At 45.9% G+C, this 27667-nt stretch overlaps 1 protein-coding gene across 3 annotated transcripts in view; it reads left to right on the forward strand.

Moving 5' to 3' along the window:
- LOC140393857 (metabotropic glutamate receptor 4-like) overlaps positions 1-27667 on the forward strand; it is a 1771763-nt gene that overhangs the window by 96757 nt on the left and 1647339 nt on the right. For all 3 annotated transcript variants that reach the window (XM_072480390.1, XM_072480392.1, XM_072480391.1), the window contains exon 2: positions 18311-19310. In XM_072480390.1, coding sequence (XP_072336491.1) covers positions 18789-19310 — 522 coding nt within the window. In that variant the 5' untranslated portion in view covers positions 18311-18788. The remainder of the gene's footprint in view (positions 1-18310; positions 19311-27667) is intronic.

Consider the following 27667-nt stretch of genomic DNA (forward strand, 5'->3'; position numbering starts at 1 on the left):
ACGCAAACCAACACCTGCTCCTTTCCACCTCCTCCAGCTATAACTCCAGTGTTTAAAAACCTAAGTCTGTTCACTTCCCTGTTGGGTCATTCATTACCCTTTCCCACAGTCTCCAATCCAATACCTAGATGAACCAAAATCAACCTCTCTTTTAAGAGGTGCAGACTGGCGTTAAATGATGAGACGTTGGCCCCCCCACAGATTTGCCTGGCCAATGAACAGGGTGATTATCGTGGAATTGACATAGAAATCATGGAAATGACAGAGTGGATAGTCAGAGGCTTTTCCCCAGGGTCGAGGGGTCAATTACTAGGGGGCATAGGTTTAAGGTGAGAGGGGCAAGGTTTAGAGTAGATGTACGAGGCAAGTTTTTTACGCAGAGGGTAGTGGGTGCCTGGAACTCACTACCGGAGGAGGTAGTGGAAGCAGGGACGATAGGGACATTTAAGGGGCATCTTGACAAATATATGAATAGGATGGGAATAGAAGGATACGGACCCAGGAAGTGTAGAAGATTGTAGTTTAGTCGGGCAGTATGGTCGGCACGGGCTTGGAGGGCCGAAGGGCCTGTTCCTGTGCTGTACATTTCTTTGTTCTTTGTTGTTTGTTTGTAACTTGAAGCTGACACACTGGGTCAGATTCTCCAATACAGGGGCTAAGTGCGGAGGATCGGTGGCATTTTACGTGAAAAGATCGGCGCAGACCCTTCACCAATGCTGCGACCGGTGAAGGGCCAGCAGCTAGGCCACATAAAACTCACGGCCTCCACAAAATAAACGGCCAGAGAATGGGCAGGTGGGTGGCTGTGCATGTGCACGGCGACACCTGCAGCGGTAGCGCCATAAAACATGGCGCCGGCCATGCGCGGATCCAACCTGCCCTATAGTGCCCCCCTTGACACACCTTCGCCGCCCCCTGGCCACCCCCCCACCAATCCGCCAGCCCTCGCAGAAGCCCCTCTGGTCAGCAGCACGGATCCTGCCCGACTGTGGCGGCACTGGACACAGTCCACAGCCGTCACGTCGGGTTCCCGCACGCTGGGACCAGAAGTGAACCGTGCTGTCGTGAACTTGGCCCATTGGGGGCGGAGCATTGGGAGAGGGCCTTCAGGTGACAGGCTGAGGCCGACCCAACGGCTGCAATGACGCCGTGTTGGAAGGGGTGGAGCATGCAAAACTTGTGCCAAACAGCGCCCCTCCCCAATTTTGTCGTAAAAAGGGATTCTCCGCCCGATTGCCGATTACAAAATCGCCGTCGGGGAATGGAGAATCCAGCCCCCTGTCTGTATTGTGACCATGGGTGCTCTTTTGGGTTTTATCCAATTTAGTGGCCACAGCATGCATTTTGCTAGTAGAAGAAAAAACATATGTTTGGGGTATCATTTGCTTATCATTTAAACCCATTGGTCAGAGTTCTTTTCCATGCTTTCGCTCAAAGAATGTACAGCTCCTGGTCAAATATGTCAATGATGGACAGTGAAATAGGTAAAGAATTGTCATTGCTCCATTCAATTTGCAAGACAAGTAAGAACTGTACTGTACATACCAGGCATGGAAAATACCTCTAATAGCATTTATCAGAAGGATAGATTGTGTATAATCCAGAACAAGTCCTCAACAGCGGATCAGGCGGACGACACTCATATGATATCAATGGCTGTGATAGCGGATGAAGACTGCAGTTGTTGAGGATCCATCGCCACTCAAACTGGACCTAACCTCAGTCAAGGACCACGTGTCTGCTGATGTGTAACGCCATACCCACATTAAAAAATGTCCTGCACCAGGCGCCCACCTAGATGAAACCAGTACACCCCCACACAAACAAGCTCGGTGGTGGTTGGTGAGAGGTGATGGGGACAGGGCTGTGAGATCTGGAAGTGCTTAGCTTTGGACTGGCATGTAGGCTGTGTGGTTTGATTCAGTCGTTTCGCTCTTGGAATAATAGGAACAGGAGAGCGTTTCGGCAACTTATTGCACGGCTGAGCAACCCTATTCAGGATCCACTTCGCTCACCCAACATAGGGGAAGAGCTGGTAAAGGTGCCCTAAAAATATCTCCAAGCTGGCAGGAAAACCGCGTCCAGCAGCTCACCTACTTGCAGCCATAAAATCAAAGTTAAACTCAATTTCAGAACCTGGAATGTACAAACAATCATGGATAATGAGCAAAATAATCAATTGTCATGGAGAACTGCCCTTGCTGCCCATGAACTCAGGCACTTCAACATCGATATCACTGTCTTGCAGGAGACCCAAGGAACAGATGAAGGGCAGCTGAGGGAAGATAGTGATGGTTACACCTTCTTCTGGAGAGGAAAATCTGATGATCAACCCAGGATGCATGGAATTGGCTTTGCCATCAATAAAAACTCTTCAACCGACTGTCGGAGCTCCCTGTTGGCATCAACGAGCGCGTCATGGCTCTCCCTCCATAACTTGCCAAGAACAAGCAGGCAACGGCCGTGAGTGCCTACGCCCCAACCCTTGAAACCAACGATGAATCCAAACAAAGCTTCAACTCCACCTAGGACACCATACTCTCCAACATTCCTTTGGAAGATATGATCATCCTCAATAATCAAAGCAAATTACTGCGGGTGCTGGAATTTGAAACAAAAACAGCAAATAGTGGACAATCTCAACAGGTCTGACAGCATGGGCCTCATTCTCCGACCCCCCAGCGGGTCGGAGAATGGCCGTTGGCCGCCGTGAATCCCGTCCCCGCCGGTTGCCGAAGTCTCCGGTACCGGATATTCGGCGGGGGCGGGAATCGGGCCGCGCCGGTTGGCAGGCCCCCCCGCTGGATTCTCCGGCCCGGATGGGCCGAAGTCTCGCCGATAAATTGCCTGTCCCGCCGGCGTGGATTAAACCACCTTTTGAACGGCGGGACAAGGCGGCGCGGGCGGGCTCCGGGGTCCTGGGGGGGGCGCGGGGCGATCTGGCCCCGGCGGGTGCCCCCACGGTGGCCTGGCCCGCGATCGTGGGGGCACTCTTTCCCTTCCGCCTCCGCCACGGTCTCCACCATGGCGGAGGCGGAAGAGACTCCCTCCACTGCGCATGCGCGGGAAACTGTCAGCGGCCGCTGACGCTCCCGCGCATGCGCTGCCCCGAGATGTCATTTCCGCGCCAGCTGGCGGGGCAACAAAGGCCGTTTCCGCCAGCTGGCGGGGCGGAAATTCCTCCGGCGTCGGCCTAGCCCCTTAATGTTGGGGCTCGGCCCCCAAAGATGCGGAGCATTCCGCACCTTTGGGGCGGCGAGATGCCCGTCTGATTGGCACCGTTTTGGGCGCCAGTCGGCGGACATCGCGCCATTTCCGGAGAATTCCGCCCCAGATCTTGACAAGAACCTTAAGATTACCAACAATTAACATGGTCTGGAATTCTATGGACTCGGGATTCTCTGTTCCGGTCGGCAGCGCACACCCAGAGCATGAGGTGGCTTCAACAGGAAATCCCATTGACAAGCGGCAGGAAGAAAGAATCCTGTTGGTAGCGAACAGCGGAACTCTGAGAAACATGTGGCTGGGGGACTGTAGAATCCCGCCCATGATATAATGTTATTTGAATGTTAAATATGGACCTTGCTTTACATGGCCATGTTAATGAAACCCAAAGCTCTGTGTTCTTAATATAAAAATGAAACAAATTTTGATGGAGACCGAGTGGCCTCATCTCGCTCAACTTGATGTCAGGACGAGGCCATTGAATCTCGCAAGAGGCCTCTCCCGAGAACCACGACGCCTGAAACATCTCACGATTCCATTGAATCTTGCGCATCGTCGCGATCTGGATCTCGCACTCACTCGCACTACTCAAAGTAGATAACTCTGAATATTTAAATGAGCATAATTGGTCAGTTAATTACGTGGACAACATATTCTCGTGGCACCCAGGACTCACTGGGTGTGCTGGGGAGACCTTGGCAGGGCATTGGTAAGTGCTGGTCCACACAAATCTGGATCAGTTGTAACAGCACCTGAGGGGGGTGGGTCTCCCAGACCATTGGAGACGACCAGGTGGTCAGGGGCAGGACAGGGTGGAACCCTGGCTCTCCCCCAGCACTTGGGCATCCTGGCACTGCCAATCTGGCACCCTGGCCATGCCACCTGGGCACCCTGGCCATACCACCCTAGAACTGCCAGGGTGCCAGGTTGTCACTGCCAGGGATGGGGCTCAGAGGGAGGGGGAGCCTTAAATGGGAGGACGGGGGTGGGAGGGGAGGGAGGGGAAAGAGCAGGAAAGCCGGTCACAATGGCAGCCCGATCTGCGAGGAGCCTAAATCACTCTAAGTCTAGCCTCAGCGGAGAGAATTTCCCGAGGCCAAAACTAAATGCTGCAGGTGCCAAGAAACACCCCACTAAACGTGCCGTTCAGCGGAATTTAACTCCAGTCCGCTGAATCGCGCCCAGAGTATCCTGTAAAAAGGAATGGTCAAGGATGTGAAATTTGATAAATGATTTTATATCACAATAAAAATATTGGTTTGAAAATTGCTGGGTGTGGGAGTATGGGAATCATTAGAATGTATCAAATTCTTCAGTTTGTTATTTTAATGGAAGCATAAACCATCTGTAACAAATGGAAACTCCATGCAAGTAGGTGCATGGTAACATGGAATATGAAAATGTTGAGCTGAATTGTCAGGTTTGTAATCCCTCAATGAAACAGTGGTATTATCAAACCATTTATTCTGATTGTCCAGTGTTGGGAAAAGGACAATCCATTATTAAAACGGCATTCTAACCATATATGTTTTTGTGTATGAAGGAATGTGGGCTGATGTAATTGTGAAGCGACATCCTCGGTCCAACCATTTCCAGCTGCTTCATTTAAGATTGGAGATTTGAGACTGGAAATGAGAAAATATTATTGGATGCAATCTGATGTATCTCGAATGCACTGGTTATAACTAGATACCGAGTAAACGTGAAAATAATCAAAGTTTTGTGCTTTATTTCTTTTACATATGGAACTCCAGAATTAAACAGTACTCTGGAATGGTTATTTAAGTTGCTTTGTTAGCTGTTTCATGTTTAAGTAATGAATGAACATTATCAGAAACCAATCTACTAGTGAGTTGGGGACTCTGGAGTGAAGCACTGAGTAGGGCCAACTCTACCTCCTCCTGCGCAAGGCTAAGCCCCATGCAGTTCAAAGTAGTGCACAGAGCGCACCTAACTAAAACCCAAATGAATAGGTTCTTCCCTGAGGCGGAGGATTAATACAAATGGTGCCAGGGAGGCCTAGCCAACCGCGCCCACATGCTCTGGGCTTGCCCCGCCACATATTCTGGACTTGCCCCAGACCTGTCGGGTTCTGGACAGCCTTCTTCAAGGTGGTGTCCAAGGTTGTGGGGGCGAGGGTGGAGCCATGCCCGAGAGTGGCAGTGTTCGGGGTATCGGACCAGCCAGAACTTCATATGGGGAAGAGGGCCAATGCTCTGGCTTTTGCTCACACGCTGGAGAATCCTGCTCGGCTCCCAATCAGCAGCACCACCCTCAACTGCAGATTGGCTGGCTGACCTGTTGGAATTTCTCCACCTGGAGAAGATCAAATACATCATCCGAGGATCGGACGAGGACTTCCACAAAGTGTGAGGCTATTCATCAACATGTTTCAAGACCAGTTCGAAACCAATAGTGCCTTGGAACAGAGCGGGGGAGGGGGAGGGACTGAGGAGAGCAGATTAGAACACACACAACGGAGAGGAGCAGAGGGGGAAGGGGAGAGGAGGTGAGAAGGGAACCTAAGGGAGTCGCAGAGAGAAACATGGGGGGAAAAATGGAGGCGGAGAGAGGGCAGGAACCCCCCCACACCCCCGAACCCACAAGGACAACACCTAAAATCGCAGAAGGGAGGAGCGGAGGACAGTAGTATGACACCCAGGGTGAAAATTGGTTCCAGAGAAGAACCAGACTATCAATGGATGTGAAAGTTTGTCAATAAGAAATGTCACAATATGTAAATATCAGGTGCACTATATGTTGAGCTGTTATTCTGTAAAAATTGAAAAATATCAATAAAAATATTTTTTTTAAAAATAAACCGATCTTCCTTCTCCTAATTCCTCCCATCGTATTTGGAGTTGCCGCACTGCTGGTAGATCACCCTTCTCCTTTACCTCTTGTCAGTCATCCATTCCCCTTCCAATTCCATGTTTAAGTGTGTTTAAGCCCCTCACCACCACATCTTTCCATTTGATCTTAGGCCTCTCTCTTCTTCTTGACAGTCGCATGTCTATCACTCACCTCATCACCTGCATTCTCTTTCCACAACATATGACCATACTGATGTGTTGGGTGTTCTGGATCACATACAGGTCACCAACACTTGAAATAGTGCAACACTATTTTATTGAATCATTAACTGTTTAAACATACTTAGACTGTGGGTTAATACGATACTAGCTTTAACTAAAAACCTCTGCCTTGTCCTAACCAGTCGATGCACTCAGCACATGGTGAATATCTGTGTTGCAGGCTGTGAGCTCTGTCCTCCTAGCTAGCTGCAACTCGAATGAACGGGAACTCTGATGCTCCCTGTCTTTATAGTGCGTGTGCTCTCACTGGTGATTGGCTGCGGAGTTGTGTATGTTGATTGGTCCCACTGTGTGTCCATCAGTGTGTGGCTGCACCATGATATACTGGTGTATATTATGACACATACCACCTCAATTTCTTGTTGGCTACTTTCTTTGATACTCCCACAACACTCATTGACTCTCTGATGTGCTGGTTCCTGATTTTACCTTTTCTCCTCACTCCGCACATCCGTCTCACAATCTGCATCTCATTACAACCACTCGTTGTTTTTCTCTTCGTGATGTTGCACAAATTTCTGCTCTAGAATACGAGGCCGGTCTTACCTTTCAGTTTCTATGTACTTTTCTTGCACATATCACTCCACTGCATCTCTTTCAGTTACTCCAATTAGAACTAATAATTACATTTCTAAAGTTCTATCCTCTGTCACCACTGACCCAGACATTTGAAACTACTCACTATGTTTCATGGTGCTTGCCTGAAATTGGTGTCCGGCTCATTGTGTACCCTCATTGTTATTTTTATATAGTTCCATTATATGGGAAGGCCAATGCAACTTTTGAGCAACTTGCCAATCAGTGGTTACTTTCCAATTAAGGACCGTCGATGAGTTCCCGTGGCTGGTGTGGCAAGGGCTGTGTGTTAATAAGAGGCCCTCTTGTGAAGACAGACCTTTCAGAGGTATGAGCTGCTGATGTAGATAAGAGAGAAGGGTGCTTCAAAGTGGAAGTGCCCTATGAAGACTTTTTAATAAAGATGACATTTATTCTAGCCACAGCTGACAGACCACTGCTATGTGAGTGAGCAATCCTCCATCAGACAGCATCGACTGTGGTCTTCGAACAGCTTGTGTGTATGTGTGTTGGGGGAGCTGACAAACATTTGGTCTGCCTCTTGTCGAGATACAGTGACAGCCCGCCTGCCGACTGGAAGATTCCAGCTGTTGTTTTCCCAGTGCCCTCCATTGCTAAGGGCCATAATTGCCTATACCCCACTAGTGGGCAGGTAACCATCGCCCAAGCAGCCATCCACTTAAATTATGACCAGGAGCTGAGAACATGCTGACCAACAGGCTGCTCTCTAAGACCAATTTTCCAGCCCTCCTGCCGCCGACATGAATCAAAAGATTTTTCCCAACATTCACAGGCAAAAGTAGCATGATTCCCCAATTAACTTGGGAGTCATTGATATTGAGGTAACCGCATGGGGAAAGCATTCCTTTCCTCATCAATACATTCAATTAAAAGAAACAACAAATACAATTGAACAGAGGCATGGAGAAAATTGACCCCGCATTTCAAAAAGATTACACTTCCTCAAACTGAAAATATAATGGATGAACATCTCAAGTATTTAAAGAATGTAATATTGATGGACAAATAAACTCTTCAAATTGCAATTAGTGCTTTCAAAGTGGAAGTTAAAAAGTCATACAGCCTGCATGGTATAATCCCCATTGCGGTGTAAAATCAATGATTACAAATGTGGGATATCACTAAATGTATCAATTGTTTAAGCTTTTTGTTCTCTGTCCTGTGTGCAAGCAGCATATATTTAAAGTAACAGTACAGGATAAAGATTTTTCACTTGCCTCATTGCTGAGCTGAATATTACCTCACATTAGTAAAAACACAATGCAATGCATTTTAAAATTCCATTGTTTTCTTAGTTTCAAAAGTGGAAGTTTGAGTCCACCCCATTTATGTCCTGCAAGTATTTCTTCGAAGGCGACTGACTGATCAGCAGAAATCTACAGGATAGGAGCACTCAGGAACTTAACTTTAGTGAGAAAACGAGGGGTGCGTTGTTTAACCACAGACTTGGGTGTGCAACCGAGTGTTAAATTGTGAATGAAGTTTGATTGATGTCCAAAGCCATGGCAGGAAAAATGAAATCAGAGGGCAAAAAATGCATACAGATCAATGTGATTGAGGATATCGCCATTAGCACAGAAATGAGGCAAGGATCTGCATAAGAACATGGGATAGGGGTGGCAGTTGTGTGAGAAGAAGGCTGGACAGCTAGCAGAAAATTGGAACAGAAAACATTCCTGTTTGGCTATGAAGAAAGTGCAAGGAAAGGGGAAAAGATTACTTTTTCGGAGTTAGGGCACATTTCTTTCTATGTTATAAATAGCTATGATTGCCAAAGAACAATGGCAGACATGCACCAGCCTGCAGAAAGAAATTACAATAAATTATGGGATGACAGGTTTCCATTTCCCAGACACGACAATACATTTAAGCATGACTCAAAGAACTTAGGTATTATTAATGATAAACTTCAGACAGAAATGTGTAACTATGCTCTTGGGCTGGTCTGACATTGTTGCAACGGGATATGTTTCATCAAGAGGCCAAATTGAAATCCAACAACGTGGAGATGGATGACTTACAATTTCTGATCAACAGTTGCAAATTATGCCGAGAGGTGGATGGGATGGTGTGCAGGCGGGGGGAACGTGGGATGGGAGCTATCACAACCAGCTCATCGATTCCCAAGGCCTGGCTTTATTCGTGCAACCTTTGGAGGGGCCAGCAAATTGGGAAGAAACCCACTCACCCAGAACAAGTGGAAGGCTGCTTAACAGAATCTTATACTGATTGCCAGACCACTGCTGCAATTTTCAGAAAGAAATGGGTGAAGTGTGCACTATATTCAGTGAACAAAATGATGTTTCCTTTCAACCTTAATTTTAAAAAAACTCAAGCCTGCTGCTGGCCCACTTGAGGCCTCACTGCTGGGCCTGAACCAATTTTCAGAAAGAAATGGGCGAAGTGTGCACTATATTCAGGTTCAGGCCCAGCAGTGAGGCCTCAAGTGGGCCAGCAGCAGGCTTGAGTTTTTTTAAAAATTAAGGTCGAAAGGAAACATCATTTTGTTCACAGAATATAGTGCACACTTCACCCATTTCTTTCTGAAAATTGGCTCAGGCCCAGCAGTGCGGCCTCAAGTGGGCCAGCATGGGAAACAATTAAGGTTGGATTCTTCGTTTGGGAGAGTATGGGCAGGAATTTCCGATTGCCAACGCCGAAATCGCATTCGGCGATTGACCGGAGAATCTGTTTTGACACCGTTTTGGAGGGGGCGGCGCCTGTTTTTCGATGCACCATCCCTCCAGAACGGCGTCGTTGGTGGGTATGCCACACCCCGTTGGGACAGCTTCAGGACATCACCTGAAGGCCCTTCCCCAATACTCCGTCCCCGATGTGCCGACTTCCCGACGGCGTGGATCACTTGTGGTCTGAGGTTTCATCAATCCTGGATGGCAGCTCTGGACTGTGTTCAGCGCCGCCACAGTCGGTGGGGTGTCATTTTGCTGGCCGGGGGAGGGGGGGATGCTTCACCGGGGGATGGAGGGACTGGTGGGGGGTGGTCCGGGGGTGTTGAGGGGGTTTACAGGGGATACTATCTGGCAGGCCAGGACCGCGCACAGCCGATGCCATGTTGTATGGCATGACTACTGCAGGTCGCCGGCGAGCGCATGCGCGGCCACGGATCCAGCAATTCTCCGTCTATATCTGCAGGGAAAGCCAGGGGTTTTATGTTGCGCGGCTGCTCACCCCCCTCTGGGCAGAGCATCTGTGCAGGGACGGCGCCGACGTTTTGGTCGTAATACTAGACACACAGTCGTGAACTCGCCAACATTGAGGGCATTTAAAAGTTTATTGGATAAGCATCTGGATGATAATAGCATAGTGTAGGTTAGATGGCTTTTGTTTTTTGACTTCCCATGTCGGTGCAACATCGTGGGCCGAAGGGCCTGTACTGCACTGTATCGTTCTATGTTCTATGCTCCGGACATAGCCTCAAAATCAGAGAGTCCAGCCCTATGTTATCCCACCAGAGCTGCATCACTTCTGGCTTGTGTGGTGTTAGGAGAGGTATCCAGAAGCGATATACTCTCCCCAGCCACCAACCCCCCAATCAGAGACCCCCAACAGGCACCCCTTCAGGTCTCCCGTCATGCTTGAATGCATCTCAAGTGTCATGCTGGGAACCAAGCTGCAATGTTTATAAACATCTAGGAGTTGAATGCTTTGACTTCCTCTTTTTCTCAGCAGAAAGCACTTAATTGTTTTTGATGTGGTCAGGAGCTGTCAATTATAGCTAGATGTTTATAAACATTGCTTTGGTTCTCAGCAGGGTACCTGAGGTGCATTCAAGTGTGAATATAAATAAAAATTAAAAATCCAGACACCTGGCTGTCTGGAAGCTATCACCCTGTCAATTACAGCCTACTACAAGCTAATTCTCTTTCAAAGTGAATAGAAGCCTTCCAGATGAAAGGATATGCGGGGGCTTATAACTTTGTGTAGTGTTTTGACTTTTTAACAGCTGCTTCTTTTTGCACTTCTGTCAGAGGCAGCAGTGAGTGAAAAAGCACTGATTTTTCATTGTTTCTGCTGGTACTGCTCTTCAGCTTCCACGCAGGGGTGACTGACTGCAGAGTGTCACTGTTATGGGGTGGGAGGATTCTCTGATATGGGGGATTCTCCAATATGGAGGTTCTCTGATATGGGGGGTTCCATGAAAGGGGACGTTCTCTGGTATGGGGGGATTCTCTGATGGGGGGGTTCTCTGATATGGGGGTTCCGTGATGGGGGGGTGTCTGGTGGGGGTCTTTGATGGGGGGTCTGGTGGGAGTCTCTGATGGTGGAGGGGTCTGATTGGGAGTGCTGGGGGATGGGGTGGGCAGGATTTGTATTGTGGGGGCAACGTGGCCGTCCGATAAACATTGGGGGCACCTACCTTAAATACATACCCCCTTGGCCCACAGCGAGGTTCACCACATCAGAGCCACAATTCACGCCCCAAATGAATCTCGGCTCAGAATGCCAGACCATTACGGGGGCATGGAAAATCCTGTATCCAATCCGTACCCCAAGGATGTGGGGTGCAAACCTCCGTGCTGTCGTCAGCGGTGGACTGGAGCATCACAATGGGCCAACGCCGATCCCGTTTTTTCCCTGACACCGGATTCTCTGCTGCATCGGGAACTCTGTTACCGGCAGCAGGCAGCAGAAAATCCCCCCCACCCACCACACAGACCCCTTTGCCCTCCTCGTACTGACAGGCGTGTCATATTCCAAAATGACTTTTGCCTATCACTGTTACAAACGGTCAGGCAGAGTGACCAGTGAATCAACCTCACTCCCATTTTGAATGCTACTTGAAAGTTGCAGCTTGTGTTTGTACATTTTGTTCCGATTGATTTCAAAACAGGTAGAGATCTGGCTTAGAAAAATAGTCTGTTCCTGGCATTGTTCAGTGAGATTTCTGAGTACAAATCATTGATGGAGATATCCAGGTCAATCCAACAAGAGCTTTGGGCAATTTCCCATCACTGAAACCACAGAATAATTTGTTCTCTTTACAGCTTGATATTCTGGTACCAAAGGTACTGGCAGTTCACGTAGGATTTTGAATAGCACAATTAAGGAGTATTAGTGGTAGCGCCATGTGTGTGATAGTGAATCGGCAGGATATTCCCACCACACCTAACTTTATACTATAATGATGTAAAATGCAGTTCAAAATAGCTTATACCCAGACCCTGTGATAGTGCTCTTTTTCGGCAACTATTTAATTTCTTTTTAAAAGATTGGAAATTGAAATTCGGGAATTGACCTTTGCAGATCAGAGGGGAGAGTGACTCAACTAAGATGAACCCCCCCCTCCTTTCTTCCTACCACTCACAGCCTTGAACCCACCCACTCCAGACCCCACCCTAATCTCTGACCTGCCGAAACCCTACCAGCCCAAGACACAAGAGTTAATGCTTCCATGGATGTACATACCATCCCACTCCTTTTCTTGCAGGCCCTGCAATGTCCACTTACGGGCTCTTGGCACTATGGGAGGCTGGAGCTGCCAGCTAATCGATAGGTTGGCAACTCGAGAGGGCAGGAATGTGTCCCCAGTGACTAGTTAAACTTGGCCCTTGTTAAGCCCGCCTGCAGCGCTTTATGGCTGCATGTTGGGCTGATGTGGCGCAGGTTGGCTCGATGCACGGTTTGCTTCTGGGGACAAATATGTCCGTAACCTGCATTATTTAGTCCATTGCATGGTGGAGCAAGCTCAAGGACTAACTAGCCAACTCCTATTCCTATGCTTCTATGTTCATAAAGATTTTTTTTCTCAACTGTCTAACTATTTTTGTTAACTTAAAATGGAGCCTTCATATGACTGTGTCTGATGGAAACAATTTATCACCATTTAGTTGAACATAGCCCTAGTAATCTTAACCTATTTGCACCAGTGGAAAAAAGCTTAATTTTCTCCAATATCTCTTCAGAAATATCCACTGAATCAACCTGCACTCTTTCAGTGATTTTAGTTTCTTCCTATTGTATGGGTCCATCCTGATGATTCCCTTATTTCCCCTTCCTTTAATTTTTCATCTTCTCATTTTGATCAATGGATGCTTAATGGACATGTATCTTTAAGTCAAGCAGCAGAGAGAATAAGGAATTTAAAAACCTTCAGGGGCTAAACCGGCGCGGGTGGGATTGGCGACGCACCAACGGGCGCGGAAGGGGCTTGGCGCCGCGTCAACTGGCGGCGAAGGGCCTCCGCCAGCCGGCGCGAGTTGGCGCATGCGCGGGAGTGCCACCGTGTGCTGGCGTCATCACAGAGCATGCGCAGGGGGGTTCGTCTCCTCACCGGCCATGGCGGAGGTTCATACCAGCCGGTGCGGAGGGAAAGAGTGCACGGTGGGCCCCGATCGCGGGCCAGGCCACCGTGGGGGCACCCCCGGGGCCAGATCCCCCCGCGCCCCCCGAGGACCCCGGAGGCCGCCCGCAGAGCCAGGTCCCGCCGGAAAGTACCTGGTCTAATTTACGCCGGCTGGACAAGCCTAAAATGGGCGGCCGCTCGGCACATCGCGGGCTGGAGAATTGCCGGGGGGGGGTGCTGCTAGCGGCCGCCGACCGGCGCGGCGCGATTCCCGCCCCTGCCTACACCCCGGCGCCAGAGAATTTGGCAGCCGGCGGAGGCGGGATTCACGCCGCCCCCCGACGATTCTCCAGCCCGGCGGGCGGGGGGTCGGAGAATCCCACCCAAGGAAAGCAGAGTTGAGACCTGGACACAGGGAGGCAAAGATCTGCTCTTTCTCTCCAAAAAACCTGTACAGCTGTATGCAGAATCTTCATGAGGCTACAGTGAAAACCTCAAACTGAAAGCTTGGATTGAAGCCAGGTGTGCTCGAAACAAACATCTGAAAAAAAGACACTTATTTTTTTACTTTCATTAGCATTTTTTACACCTTTCTCCTCCCCTCTGTGTTTGTTTGTCTTATATGTGTGTCTAGAGGGTGGGCGGAGTTTAAGTGGGGAGGGGTTTAAGAATTCGATAATTATTAAGCTGTTGTATTTGCTACATATTTTATTCTATTTACTGTTATTAATAAAATTAATTGTAGTTAAATTTACCAACCTGATTTACCAACCTAATGGGCAGTTAAGGACCAAAGACTTTGGGCATTTTCTAAGAATTATTTAGTAGTCCAATTGTGTTGCGACTCTGCGTTAAGTGCGGCTGGAATTGACCAAGGTTATAAGGACAAGGTAGGTGAGTAAGATTCGGTAGAATGCTCTTTCAGCGAACCAGTGCAGGCTTGATGGACCGAATGGCTTCCTTCTGCACTGTAAAAGTTCTGTGATTTATAAAGTGACACTGATATTTGATGGGATTCTATAAGTTCCATAAGTGGCCGATAAGGGATGACTCTGTCCTCATTGACATCCAGTGAGAAGTAACATGCACAGAGTGTGCATTGTGGGACATTGTAGTTATGCAGCCTTTGAGTTTCATCCAACAATTTTACTGTTATGTCTGTGATGTGTTTCCTGATGGGATTGAAAGAAAGCAAAAAAGGTGTAAATTTTCTGTATCATTCCTGATTTATTTTTCAAAGAGGAAATCGTATTTTCCTCCCATTAGTCCATTGACATGATGTTTCTTGCGACGGAATATGGAAAAATTGTCAGAATCTCTGTTATTTCTTTCCTGACTGCCGACAGGATCCTCAAATCAACTGCCAAGTCTTTGTGATTGTTTAATCTTGTGTTTGAGTGCCTATTAGTGTAATTTTTCTTTGAATAATAACTTTCGCTGGCAGATGTGACCTCACCACCAATACATCAAGAACTGTAATCCTTGTCAGTTGTGATACTCCCCAATCAAACAGCCTGCAAACAGTATTACCCTTGAAGAGGGTCTCTTGGGACAGATTTAGAAGTCCCATGGAACTCGACTCTCCAGGAAGAATCGGGAGGGGTGTAAATGAAGAAAAGGGAATACAGGGAGTGCTCACTTAAAGTAATTTTAGTGGTTATGAAACCCAAGTGAAGCAGTATTTCCCTAGGAATCCATGTTAAAGCGAGAGTTATGTTCCGGAGGATAATTTTTGCCAGGAAAAATCAATGTGAAAATTGAAGCATTGTACCATACAATCTGAAATACTGTACTGTACAGTACAGTAAGTGACTTCAAAATTGCTGCCTTGCCTGCAGTCTTCATTCTAGCAGAGACAACCAAGTTTACAACAGGTTCCTCCAACACAGGTACTGTACAGGCCAGAGCAGTACCTCTGTACAGTAAGAATTATTTTAAAAACAGATGCCCGCAGCAGCTCCTCAGCTATGTACTGTAACAGCAGCAAAGCAATTTGATAAACAAAGTTTACAGTGTCTGTACTGTAAAATACAGTACAGTGGAGAACTCTTTCAAAAAACATAAGTGCATAGAGTTCCTCAACTAGTGCAGGGTACAGTAAAAAAATAAGTTTCAAAATTAAGTTTAGTTTGGTACAGGGTGGTGCCTGAAAATGCAGCATAAAGAACTATGTTCCTGGAAATGGACAGGAAGGTCAAAATAGCATCGACCACAAGCCAAACTCCACATGGAATTACTAGGCCTGGTCATGCTATGATGTCATCACGTCGCAGCATGATGACATCATCACGCTGCCATACATGTCATAATATACATCAGTACATTATGGTGCAATCACATACACACACTGATGGACATGCAGTGGGACCAACCAGCATACATAACACCGCAGCCAATCACCAATGAGAGCACAAGCACTATAAAGACAGGGGACAGGAGAGTTCCCGCTCATTCTAGCAGCAGCCAGCTCAGAGCACAGAGCTCACAGCCTGCATCACAGACATTCACCATGTGCTGAGTGCCTCACCATAGCTAGTGATAGGAAAGGGTCCACAGTTAAGCTGGTATTGCTTATACCCATGTTTACAGTATGTTAGCATAGTTGAACAGTTAATAAAATAGCGTTACACCACTTCCAGCATTGTTGGCTTGTTTGTGAACCAGAACACCCAACACGACAATACACTTGAAAACAGGGAATAGTGCACTTCAAGTGAAACGCAGTTATAAAAAATTTCAAATGAAACCACTTGAAAAGGCGACAGTCAAAACAGTGTGTGTGTGTGTGTGGGGGGGGGGGGGGGGGGGGGGGGGGGTTGTAAGCTGGGAGAGCTGTTTACAATTTCTACCAATAACAATTTTATTCCAAAACAAATGTGCCTATCAGCTAATTCTGAAACAAAGAGGAGGATTAGCTGATGAAAATCAAGCTAATCTAATTAGCGTTAATGTAATTAGAACTTGTTATTTCTAATTGCAAGTGTCTGATTGCAATGTTTCTCATTTATGACCATGCTACTTTACTGTAAACTGCCCAATGGTGCTGCACACAATAGGTTGAAGCAGTACTGGTTAAAAATGTCAAGATCAGGGGCAGCACGGTGGCGCAGTGGGTTAGCCCTGCTGCCTCACGGAGCCGAGGTCCCAGATTCGATCTCGGCTCTGGGTCACTGTCTGTGTGGAGTTTGCACATTCTCCCCGTGTTTGCGTGGGTTTCGCCCCACAACCCAAAAGATGTGCAGGCTAGGTGGATTGAACACGCTAATTTGCCCCTTAATTGGAAAAAAATAATTGGATACTCTAAATTTATTTTTTTTAAAAATGTTTTTAAAATGAAAAAAAAATGTCAGGATCTATTGATCATGAAAAGACCTACAGAGGCTCCATTTTAATTGTGACTTTCATTAGTAACAGTCGAGTATTGAATTGGCTATTATGCACTTGACTTTGGAAGTTCATTAATTCTGTTAAGGTACATTTTTGTTAATTTTATCTTGCGCTTGCTTTTGGCAGTCTTGTTTCTGGCAGAGCATAGGAAATCTAGAAAAACGGAGTTCAGAAGAATATGTAGCATATACTCACAATTTAGTTGCCAAATAGTGAGGCTTAAGTATTATTGGAGTGGGCGGCACGGTGGCAAAGTGGTTAGCGCTGCTGCCTCACAGCTCCAGGGTCCTGGGTTCAATTCCGGCTTTGGGTGACTGTCCATGTGGAGTTTATACTTTCTCCCCATGTCTGCATGGATTTCCTCCGGGAGCTCCGGTTTCCCCCCACAGTCCAAAGATGTGCCGGTTAGGTGGATTGGCCATGCTAAATTGCCCAAAAGGTCCAAAAGGTTAGGCTGGGTTACTGGGTTATGGGGATAGGGTGAAGGCGTGGGCTTGGGCAGGGTGCTCTTTCCAAGGGCCGGTGGAGACTTGATGGGCCAAATAGCCTCCTTCTGCACTGTTACTTTTATGATCCTTTGCATGGGGCAATAATGACCACCTAACTGGTGGTCAATCCGCACACTAGCTTGTAGCTCATGGTTGATCTTTCACTGGGACTACTTGAAAATGTCTATATGGATCACATTAAATATTGGAACTTTTCCATGTGGTGAATTTGGCAGATAAATACTCTGGAAAATATTGTCGTTATCAGCTCAAAATTCAACTTAACAGCATTCAATATACATAAATTATTTTTCACGGGCAGTTCTGTTGTTCATTGAACAAATCACCATGAAAACCCAGTTACTTACACCTGAATGAACAAGATATGTATAACCTTTTAAGAGGTTCCAAACTCCAATGTGGGGTGAAATTTTTTAAAATAAAATGCTGATTTCTGACTCTGTGTGTTTGGAGAGGCTGGAAGTAGCTGTCTGTGGGGACAGGGGTTTCACAACATAGCCAGTTTTGGTGTGAGGGGACGGTTGGTCACAGCACAACCTGTTACAGAATCACGAGAGATGACGAGTAACTTCAGGATTTCCATGCTAATCTGCACACGCCTGTGACATCCCAAAGCTGCACTCAGCCTCGTTACAGTGAATGTTGATTAATTCACTGTTAGCCCATGCCATCCCCAACCCCCCACATCCCCCCCAGCCCTGCAAAAGCCAGCTCTATATTTCTAACCCTATAATGTAAGGGAAATGTAAAAATATTAGTACAGTGGAGCATCCCTTATCCTTTTGATGTCGCAGAGGAATAGATGACATGTCTAAAGCATGAATGTCGCCTGTGTGCAGTAAAGAAATTAAAAAATGAATTCACTGATTACCAAAATGTCTTCAAATCAGAAGTATTTAATTGGTTTGAGACACTTTGGGGCATTCTGCAGCTGTGAAAGACACTATAATAATCAAAGTCTTGTCGTTTCCATTTAAAATGCCTTCGAGGGCCAAATGGTTAACGTAGTCTCCAAAATGGCACTCAAGATATTTCATGTAATTGAGTTAAAATATCAAACTGGGAATCATTCAAGAAGTACCACAAAGTAAGTTCATAATTTTATAAAAGAATGGAAAGCAGTGTCTCTGATGTTGAAATGATACTTCATGAGAGTCTTGTGATTTTTATTTTTCTCTCTCTTTCTTTCTCAGGAAAACAGTGCATCATGTCAATTTTCTGAATCTGATAATTGACGACAACACCTCCTATTTCTGGCGCAGGTGGATCTTATTTCAGAGGCGACAAGAGGGCTAATAATCTTTGTTTGGGACGGAAATAACTCGTTCTTATATCTCAGGAGAATCTCCACAGGCGGATGGCAAAACAGAAATATAACAAGAAACTAAAAGAACTACAATAAACACTGCAAAGACATTTGATAAGTTAAAAATTTACAAAAGGAAACCACAAACCTCAGCAATGCGCAGAGCTTTATAAAATATGCAGCAAGAAATAAGTAAACATATTTCAATTACGCAGATGTTATTTGACATGCTTGGTGAGAGATTGCTGCCTTTCTTGTGCTTTCTAAGAGGTTCCCAGGTTGCATAGCCTCCTCCTAACAACACAGTGACTTCAAGACACTATTTTTCTGGCCTGGTTATGTCAGAAATGATTATTCAATAGGAAATGGCGTGTAAAAGAAACCTCTATTTTTGGTCCGAACATTTGTCTTTACTTTTATTTCTGTCTAGTTTTCATTGGCTTGACCCAGTTATTGGGAAGCCGAAGACAACTTCACGTCCCCATGTGAATTCCATAAGAATTGATGGGGACATCGCTCTGGGGGGACTTTTTCCTGTACATTCCCGGGGTGGCTCTGGTGCTAATTGTGGAGAATTGAAAAAAGAGAAAGGAATACACAGGTTGGAAGCAATGCTATTTGCCTTAGATAAGATCAACAATGATCAAGATCTTCTTCCCAATATCACGCTGGGAGCACGGATCCTAGACACCTGTTCCAGAGACACCCATGCCTTGGAACAATCATTGACATTTGTGCAAGCTTTGATTGAGAAAGACAGCACTGATGTGAAGTGCATGAGTGGAGGACCGCCAATCATTACCAAGCCAGAACGAGTGGTGGCAGTTATAGGTGCTTCAGCAAGTTCTGTATCTATAATGGTTGCCAACATATTACGTCTTTTTAAGGTAAGCTTCTCATATTGAAGTAATAAGATTTGTTGAACTCAGTGACATATGGTTTCTCTTTTTTGCAAGCGGACAATCAACTTTAGATTCACTGCAGAAAATTATCGTTTGACATAAAGCTATCCAACGGTTTACTTGTGATTCACTGAAATGAATGGTACAAGATTGCACAGTTTTAATATGAGGAATTTCCCAAAATATTCATGTCGGAAAATTTTCATCTTCCACAGCCTTTGAGCTGAAGTATTAAAAATTTTGCTCTGATTATTCATTTTGGATCTGCCAAACTTGGGTAGAACTTGTGGCATGCATGGCTAGGTCATAGAAGGCAGAGAGTAGCAATGTTAGGGTGCTTTTCTGATTGGAGGGCTGTGACTAGTGGAGTTTCGCAGAGATCAGTGCTGGGACCTTTGCTGTTCGTAGTATATATAAATGATTTGGAGGAAAATGTAACTTACATAAGAACATAAGAACTAGGAACAGGAGTAGGCCATCTGGCCCCTCGAGCCTGCTCTGCCATTCAATGAGATCATGGCTCATCTTTGTGGACTCAGCTCCACTCTCCGGCCCGTACACCATATCTCCGAATCCCTTTATTCTTTAGAAAGTATCTATCTTTTTCTTAAAAACTTTTAAAGAAGGAGCCTCAACTGCTTCACTGGGCAAGGAATTCCAGAGATTCACAACCCTTTGGGTGAAGAAGTTCCTCCTAAACTCGGTCCTAAATCTACTTCCCCTTATTTTGAGGCTATGCCCCCTAGTTCTGCTTTCCCCGACCAGTGGAAACAACCTGCCCGCATCTATCCTATCTATTCCCTTCATAATTTTATATGTTTCAATAAGATCCCCCCCGCATCCTTCTCAACTCCAATGAGTACAGTCCCAGTCTACTCAACCTCTCGTCATAATCTAATCCCCTCAACTCTGGGATCAACTGAGTGAATCTCCTCTGCACTCCCTCCAGTGCCAATATGTCCTTTCTCAGGTAAGGAGACCAAAACTGAACACAATACTCCAGATGTGGCCTCACCAACACCTTATACAATTGCAGCATAACCTGCCTAGTCTTGAACTCCATCCCTCTAGCAATGAAAGACAAAACTTGATTAACCGGCTTAATCACCTGTTGCACCTGCACACCAACTTTTTGCGACTCGTGCACCAGCACACCCAGGTCCCACTGCACAGCAGCGTGTTTTAACATCTTACCGTTTAAATAATAATCCATTCTGCTGTTATTCCTCCCAAAATGGATAGCCTCACACTTGGCAACATTGAATTCCATCTGCCATTCCATCTGCCATTCCATTCCTAGCCCATTCACCTAACCTATCCAAATCCTTCTGCAGACTTCCGGTATCCTCTGCACTTTTTGCTTTACCACTCATCTTAGTGTCGTCTGCAAACTTTGCCACATTGCACTTGGTCCCCAACTCCAAATTGACAAATCATGTTGCAGCTGTATAGAACCTTAGTTAGGCCACACTTGGAGTATAGTGTTCAATTCTGGTCGCCACACTACCAGAAGGATGTGGAGGCTTTAGAGAGAGTGCAGAAGAGATTTACCAGGATGTTGTCTGTATGGAGGGCATTAGCTATGTGAAGAGGTTGAATAAACTTGGTTTGTTCTCACTGGAACGATGGAGGTTGAGGGGCGACTTGATAGAGGTCTACAAAATTATGAGGGGCATAGATAGGGTGGATAGTCAGAGACTTTTTCCCAGGGTAGATGGGTCAATTACTAGGGGGCATAGGTTTAAGGTGAGAGGGGCAAGGTTTAGAGGAGATGTACGAGGCAAGTCTTTTTACACAGAGGGTAGTGGGTGCCTGGAACTCGCTACCGGAGGAGGAGATGGAACCAGGGACGATAGTGACGTTTAAGGGGCATCTTGACAAATACATAAATAGGATGGGAATAGAGGGATACGGACCCCGGAAGTGTAAAAGATTTTAGTGTAGACGGGCAGCATGGTCGTCACAGGCTTGGAGGGCCGAAGGGCCTGTTCCTGTGCTGTACTTTTCTTTGTTCTTTGTTACCTTTGTTCTTTGATGCTGGAATAAGCAATTTGGTTGTCACGTCCAGTTGGTTGACTGACACCTCTTAACAGTTAACTTGGGCGTCATTCTCCGCTGGCGGGAGTCTCCGTTTTGCCAGGGCCCGGGGGCTTCCCGACGGCGTGGGGCTGCCCCACAATGGGAAACCCCATTGACCAGCCGGTGTAACGGAGACTCCCGCCGGCTGGTCGGGGCAGAAATGTGGCGGGGCGGGTAGGAGAATTTTGCTCCTTGTGTGCAGGTTTTGTGTTGTCGAATCTCAATAATTAAAAGAAATTGGAGTCAGATTAGTTGGTCACGTCATTGCATGGAATCTTTTGGTTTGCTGAACACATGCGTCAAGTTTTGCACTGTTAGCAATGTCAGTGTCAATTGCCAAATCAAAAACACTGTGTCGTGATCAGAAGTGGAACCAGCAGTACTTTGTCACAAATGGAGTTTGTTTCAAATGGAACCAAGTCTCCATGGAACCAAGAAGCAGTGGTGGAAGCATACTGGAGTTGCATGATGTCTCTGCCACTTAGATAGAAGTCTGTCAAACCAAAATTGCAGTTAGTTTTGTGACATTATTGCCAGATTATTAATTTGATCTCAGCATTCATATGTGTTCTCTCTGATGGACTATATTAGGAGTTTTTTTTGGAAGATCCTATTGTTCCACATAATGTAGTGTGCATTGTATTGTGTAATGTTGTATGTAATAGTATATATTATAATTACGGACTCGTTTAGCTCAGTGGTTTGTGATGCTGGTTTGTGATGCAGAACAAGGCCAGCAGTGCGGGTTCAATTCCTGGCTGATGTTATTCAAGAAGGCCCACCTACTCACTCTTGCTGCTCCTCGCCTGAGGTGTGGTGATCTCCCAGTTAAACCACCACCAGTCAGCTCTCCCCCTCAAAGGGGAAAGCAGCCTGTGGTCATCTGGGACATTTTTAAAAATTTGTTCATGGGATGTGTGCCAGCATTTGTTGCCCATCTCTAATTGCCCTCGGGGTGGACAGTTAAGAGTCAACCACATTGCTGTGGGTCTGGAGTCACATGTTGGCCAGACCAGGTAAGGACGGCAGATTTCCTTCCTTAAAGGAAGGACATTAGTGAACCTGCTGGGTTTTTACGACAATCAACAATGGTTTCATGGTCATCGTTAGACTTTTAATTCCAGATTTTTATTTAATTCAAATTTCACCATCTGCAGTGGTGGGATTGGAACCTGGGTCCCCAGAGCATTACTCTGGGTCTCTGGTTTACTAGCCAAGTGACAATATCACTATGTCCCATGATTATGGTGACTTTACCTTTATATAGTAGTCAGAAAAGTGATTTTATCCTGAAATGTTGAAAGTTGGATATATCTATTAAATATGGGTGGGATTCTCCGCCAGTGGGATGCTCCATTTTGCTGGTGCCCGGGGGTTTCCCGATGGCGTGGGGCTGCCCCACAATGGGAAACCTCATTGATCAGCCGGCGTAACGGAGAATCCCGTCGGCAGGTCGAGGCAGAAATGTGGCACGGCGGGGCGGAGAATCCAGCCCATGGTGAATTAATACTTAGTATATGTCAAGCTGATGTTTATTAATATTAGTTTGGGACTGGCAAGGCAAATATAATATGTCTGCACTTCAATGACATAAATAAAGTGTCCCACTAACCTTCAGTACAGTACTGCCGAGATTCCTGCAAAATACCAAATGGGTAAGTTAAACGTTAAGCATTGAACTATGTAAAGGAAGCAAAGCTTAAAGTATAGGCCATAGTGACAATTGATTGGCTCTAATTTTTCCATTAAGGAAGAAGGGAGGTGTGGTTCCATCACCTTATTGCTTAATCCTTGATTAAATGTACAAGCAGATACAGCAGTGGAATTGTCGCATTTTCCCCTCTACTATGTGATAAAAATGCAAAGAAAAGATTGGAAACATGGAGCTGTGACGGTTCATGATAATTCAGTTCCATAGCAGGCAGCACAGCAGGCGAATTTTTTGTTCAGTTGATTTGCCTATAAAAAATGCAGTTTGAAAAATACAATTCCACAGTTTTACCTGACAAATTGCTCAAGATAATCTCAATAAGAGCATTACTGCAGCAAAAGAAGAATGGTAACATTTAGTTACTGCCTACAGTTGCAGTTGTGACAAACGAGTGTATCTTCTGAGGCACCTGTCATGGCAAATGACAAATCCCAGGTGAGCTTTTGCAGTGTCAACAGGGGCCTTATTCCTCCGTTGCCTCTTTCAAGAGGACATTTTGCATCTCAGGCACTGCACAGGCCAGTGGCAGGCCTTCCTCAGGGACAAAGATCCCATGGTGAAATTCACCCGTCCCTCCTCCACCGAAAGCTGACGATCAATCAGAGGCCAGCAGCTCTATTTAACAGCTGCGCCACTGGGGGCCAGTGGCTGCTGCTAGAACAACACCCATCCAAGGCCGAGGGTCAACACTGAATCATAGGGCAGAGGCGAGTGATGGTGGGGCGCGGGGTGGGGTGGGGGGTGGCTACGGGCAGGGTGTAGCGGTGGAGGACTGGCAGCATCAAGGGCCGTTGATGGATGTCAGGGAGCCCGCTCCTTCCCGCTGCCGGGTCCCTCGATTAGGCACTGAGTTCTTTTGAATGAGGGACCCTCTGAGAGTCCATAAGTAACCGTGTGCAGTATTACTTACCATGCTTCATGCAGAGTTTGCCCCTCTATCTGCTGCTGGGTTAATACCAGTGGTGGCTGGATGATGCCTGAAGTAGGCATTAATTTCCCACTTAAGGGCTTCTTGGTGGCAGGACAGGAAGGCTGGCCATGGGCCTTCCTGCCAAAGATCTAATCAGAGTGGCAGTGGGAAAGTGATAGGGACCCCCATCAGCCATCCTAATTAATGCCCCTGCCACCAAAATCACCAGGGGAGATTTCTGCCCTATGAGTGCAAACCACATCTTAAAGTTCATATAAGGCACATTGGTTCACCACATAGCAAAAATGATCTTGTTTTATTCTGTTTATGAATGTATTGTGCTTCTATGATGCACTATTTGAAAAAAGCATCTACAACACCACCAAATGAGACGGAAATAAATAGGAGTGATTCTAGACATGCATAGGGTCAAACTGTACAAAGCAGAGCTGTTTCAGATTAGTCAGACCAAGTGTAATCCTTTATCCAATTCATTTTTTTCAGCATTTTACTTTGATTCAGCATATTCAATCATGTAGACCATCAAGTTCTCATCTTGAATGTTGCTGAGAAGAGAGAGACAAGCTTTACATCTTGCATTCAATTCAACGTGGTACACAGGGCCAGACAATGACCATCTCCAAGAAGCGAGCATCTAGTCATCCCCCTTTGACATTACTGACACTGAATCCCCCGCTATCAACATCCTGGGGGTTACCATTGACCAGAAAATGTACTGGACCAACAATATGAATACTATGGCTACAAGAGCAGGTCAAAGGCTGGGAATTGTACAATGAATAACTCACCTCCTGACTCCTCAAAGCCTGTCCACCTACACCAAGGCTCAAGTCAGGAGTGTGATGGAATACTCAGCTTGCGGAATTCCAATAACATTTGAAGTTTGGTAGCATCCAGGATAAAGTTACCCACTTGATTGACATCCCAAGATTAAACATTCACTCCCTCCACCCCCAATTCATTGTGACAGCAGTGTGTAGCACCGACAAGATGCATTGCAGGAAATTGCCAAGCTCCTTCAACAGCACCTCCCAATCTTGTGAATTCTACCACCTCAAAGGCCAAGGGCAGCAGATGTACAGGTCCACTGCTACCTGTAAGTTGCCCTCCAAACCACACACCATCCTGACTTTGAACTAAATTGCATGTTCTGTCACTGTCACTGAATCACAATGCTGGCACCCCCTTCCGAATCACACTATAGGTGTTCCAACACAGCATGGCCCTCAATGGCTCAAGAACGTGGCTCACCACAAACATTTCAAGGGCAATTCCGGAATGGCAATAAATGCTGGTCAAGCCAGCAATGTCTACACCCTTTGAAATAATAATAACATCACTAGGATAAACACAAGAATACCAAAGAAGAAAAGCTACTGGTTGATCAAATCAATCAGCATATTCCTTCAATTGTTAATAATAGGCAGAGTGCAGAACATACTCGACTAGCCCACGTTTTCCAACCCAAAACAAAGTATCTGTTGTTAGATGTAATTCCATGAATGGGCAACACTTGCTGAACAATCCTGAGTGTGCTAATATCTGCAATAACAACCAATTTAAAGTAATGAATCAATATCATAACATGACTAATTTATAATTGTTATGAGCAACATCCATTCATATGTAGGGACCATTCTCTGCAAACAAAAGGAATATGCTCAAGCCTTGCACCTTTTTTGAGTTACCCAGGAGCTTGGGGACCTTATAGTTTGCCATTACTTTCTTCATGGTAATGCCTCAACCAGTTAACTCTCACTTGCTAACGAGGTAGCACCCTTGGTATAAATTGTTCTGATCATTTGAAATTTGACATTCTTGGATTTGTCCGGATGTGTGCAAGATATAAAACTTCGGCAACGTATCTCTCTTTCTTGGTAATATTCAGATTCTGTGCTATCAAGTGACAGTTTTCATCTTTTTCAATGCAACACAAATTGGCAAATTTTCAGAATGAAAATATTATTTTCATGATGAGTGCAGATCTGATATTAATTCCGACATTAATTCATTCCAAATGTACCAATTTGAAGCCATAGTAGATATATGATATCATGATGGGTAAGTGGCCATTTAACTTGAAATAACTTAATTTAAAAAATAATGATTTTACTATGGGATTTTCAATTACATCTTGCTGTGGAAATTCACAAATGTAGTGAGAAATTACTTTTATATTTATCCCATAGACCTGAACTTAAACTATTAAAGGAACGATTACAGAAATTAGGGCTGTATATCCTGGAATTTAGAAGGTCAAAGGGTGATTTAATTGAAGTTTTCAATATGTTAAGGAGGACAGATGGGGTAGACAGATAAAAGCTATTTACAGTGCTGGGGTGCAAGAGACTAGGGGCATAGCCTAAGAATGAGAGTCAGACCTTTCAGGAGTAAAATTAGGAAACCCTTGCACACAAAGAATGGAACTCGCTTCTGCAAATGGCAATTGATGTGAGACCAATTCTTAATTTCAAATTGGAGATTGAGAGATTTTTGTGAAGCAAATATAATAGAGGGTATGGGCCAAAGGTGGCATATATGGTGCTGTTTGCAGATGAATCACAATCTCATTGAATGGTGGAACAGGTTCACGGAACTAAAAGGCCTGTTACTACGTATCTCTATTCTTAAACAAAGTGAATTGTCTCAAAATTCGGCGGCATAACATCTGTATTTTTATCCCTGTGGGTGCCATTTCTGTTCAAAACGGTCTCTGCAGCATATGCCCATATTACTGGTGCTGGAAACGCCAGATGGCATATTGGTGAGGGCGATAGTGAGCATACTGGATGTATGGCAACACAGAAGATTGGGAAATCAGTCAGTGTTTAATGCTGGCTTGATGCCAACGATGTCATTCTCGACCTCAACACACCAGCTCTTTTAACCTCACGGAGCTGAACATCAATTCAGCAACAGAAAGGACACATCAATGGTGCTATTTAAAGGGATCATCAACTACTTTTAGGTGAGTTGCTGATTGAGTTCTACTGTTGCTGAGTTTGTAGATGTGTTTATAGAGTCATAGGGCAGGATTTTCCTCCCCTTCTGCAGAGTGTTGTGCAGTTGCAGAGGGTGGAGCACCTGTGGCTGGTGGAAGGATCTTCTGGTCCTGCCGTTGTCAAAGGGGTTTCCCACTGAACGCAACCCACGCCGTCAAGTAGGCATGAGCCATCGGCGGGACCGTAAGATCCCATCAGTGTGAACGGTCAAAGAATAACGCCCACAGAGTTTTACAGCACAAAAAGAGGCCTTTTAGCCCATCGTGTCATGCAGGTCATCAAGCACCAATCTATTCTAAAGTGGTAGGTATTGCTACTTTTAAAAAATTAATTCATGGGATGTGGGCATCGCTGGCTGGGCCAGCATTTATTGCCCATCCCAAATTGCCCTTGAACTGAGTGGCCATTCCAGAGGGCATTTAAGAGTCAACCACAGTGCTGTAGATCTGGGGCGAAATTCTCCGTTATCGGCGGAAAGTCCGGCAAAAAACGGCGCAAATCCCACTTGCGTCACGTCATAAAAATGGGCCGATAGTCTCCGGCCCGAAATGGGCTAGCAACGACGTGACGGGATCCGCGCTTGCGCAATGGTTCACGCCGTGCAGCATCATACGCGCTG

Source organism: Scyliorhinus torazame, chromosome 17 (genome assembly GCF_047496885.1).
Source record: "Scyliorhinus torazame isolate Kashiwa2021f chromosome 17, sScyTor2.1, whole genome shotgun sequence".
Lineage (NCBI taxonomy): Eukaryota > Metazoa > Chordata > Chondrichthyes > Carcharhiniformes > Scyliorhinidae > Scyliorhinus > Scyliorhinus torazame.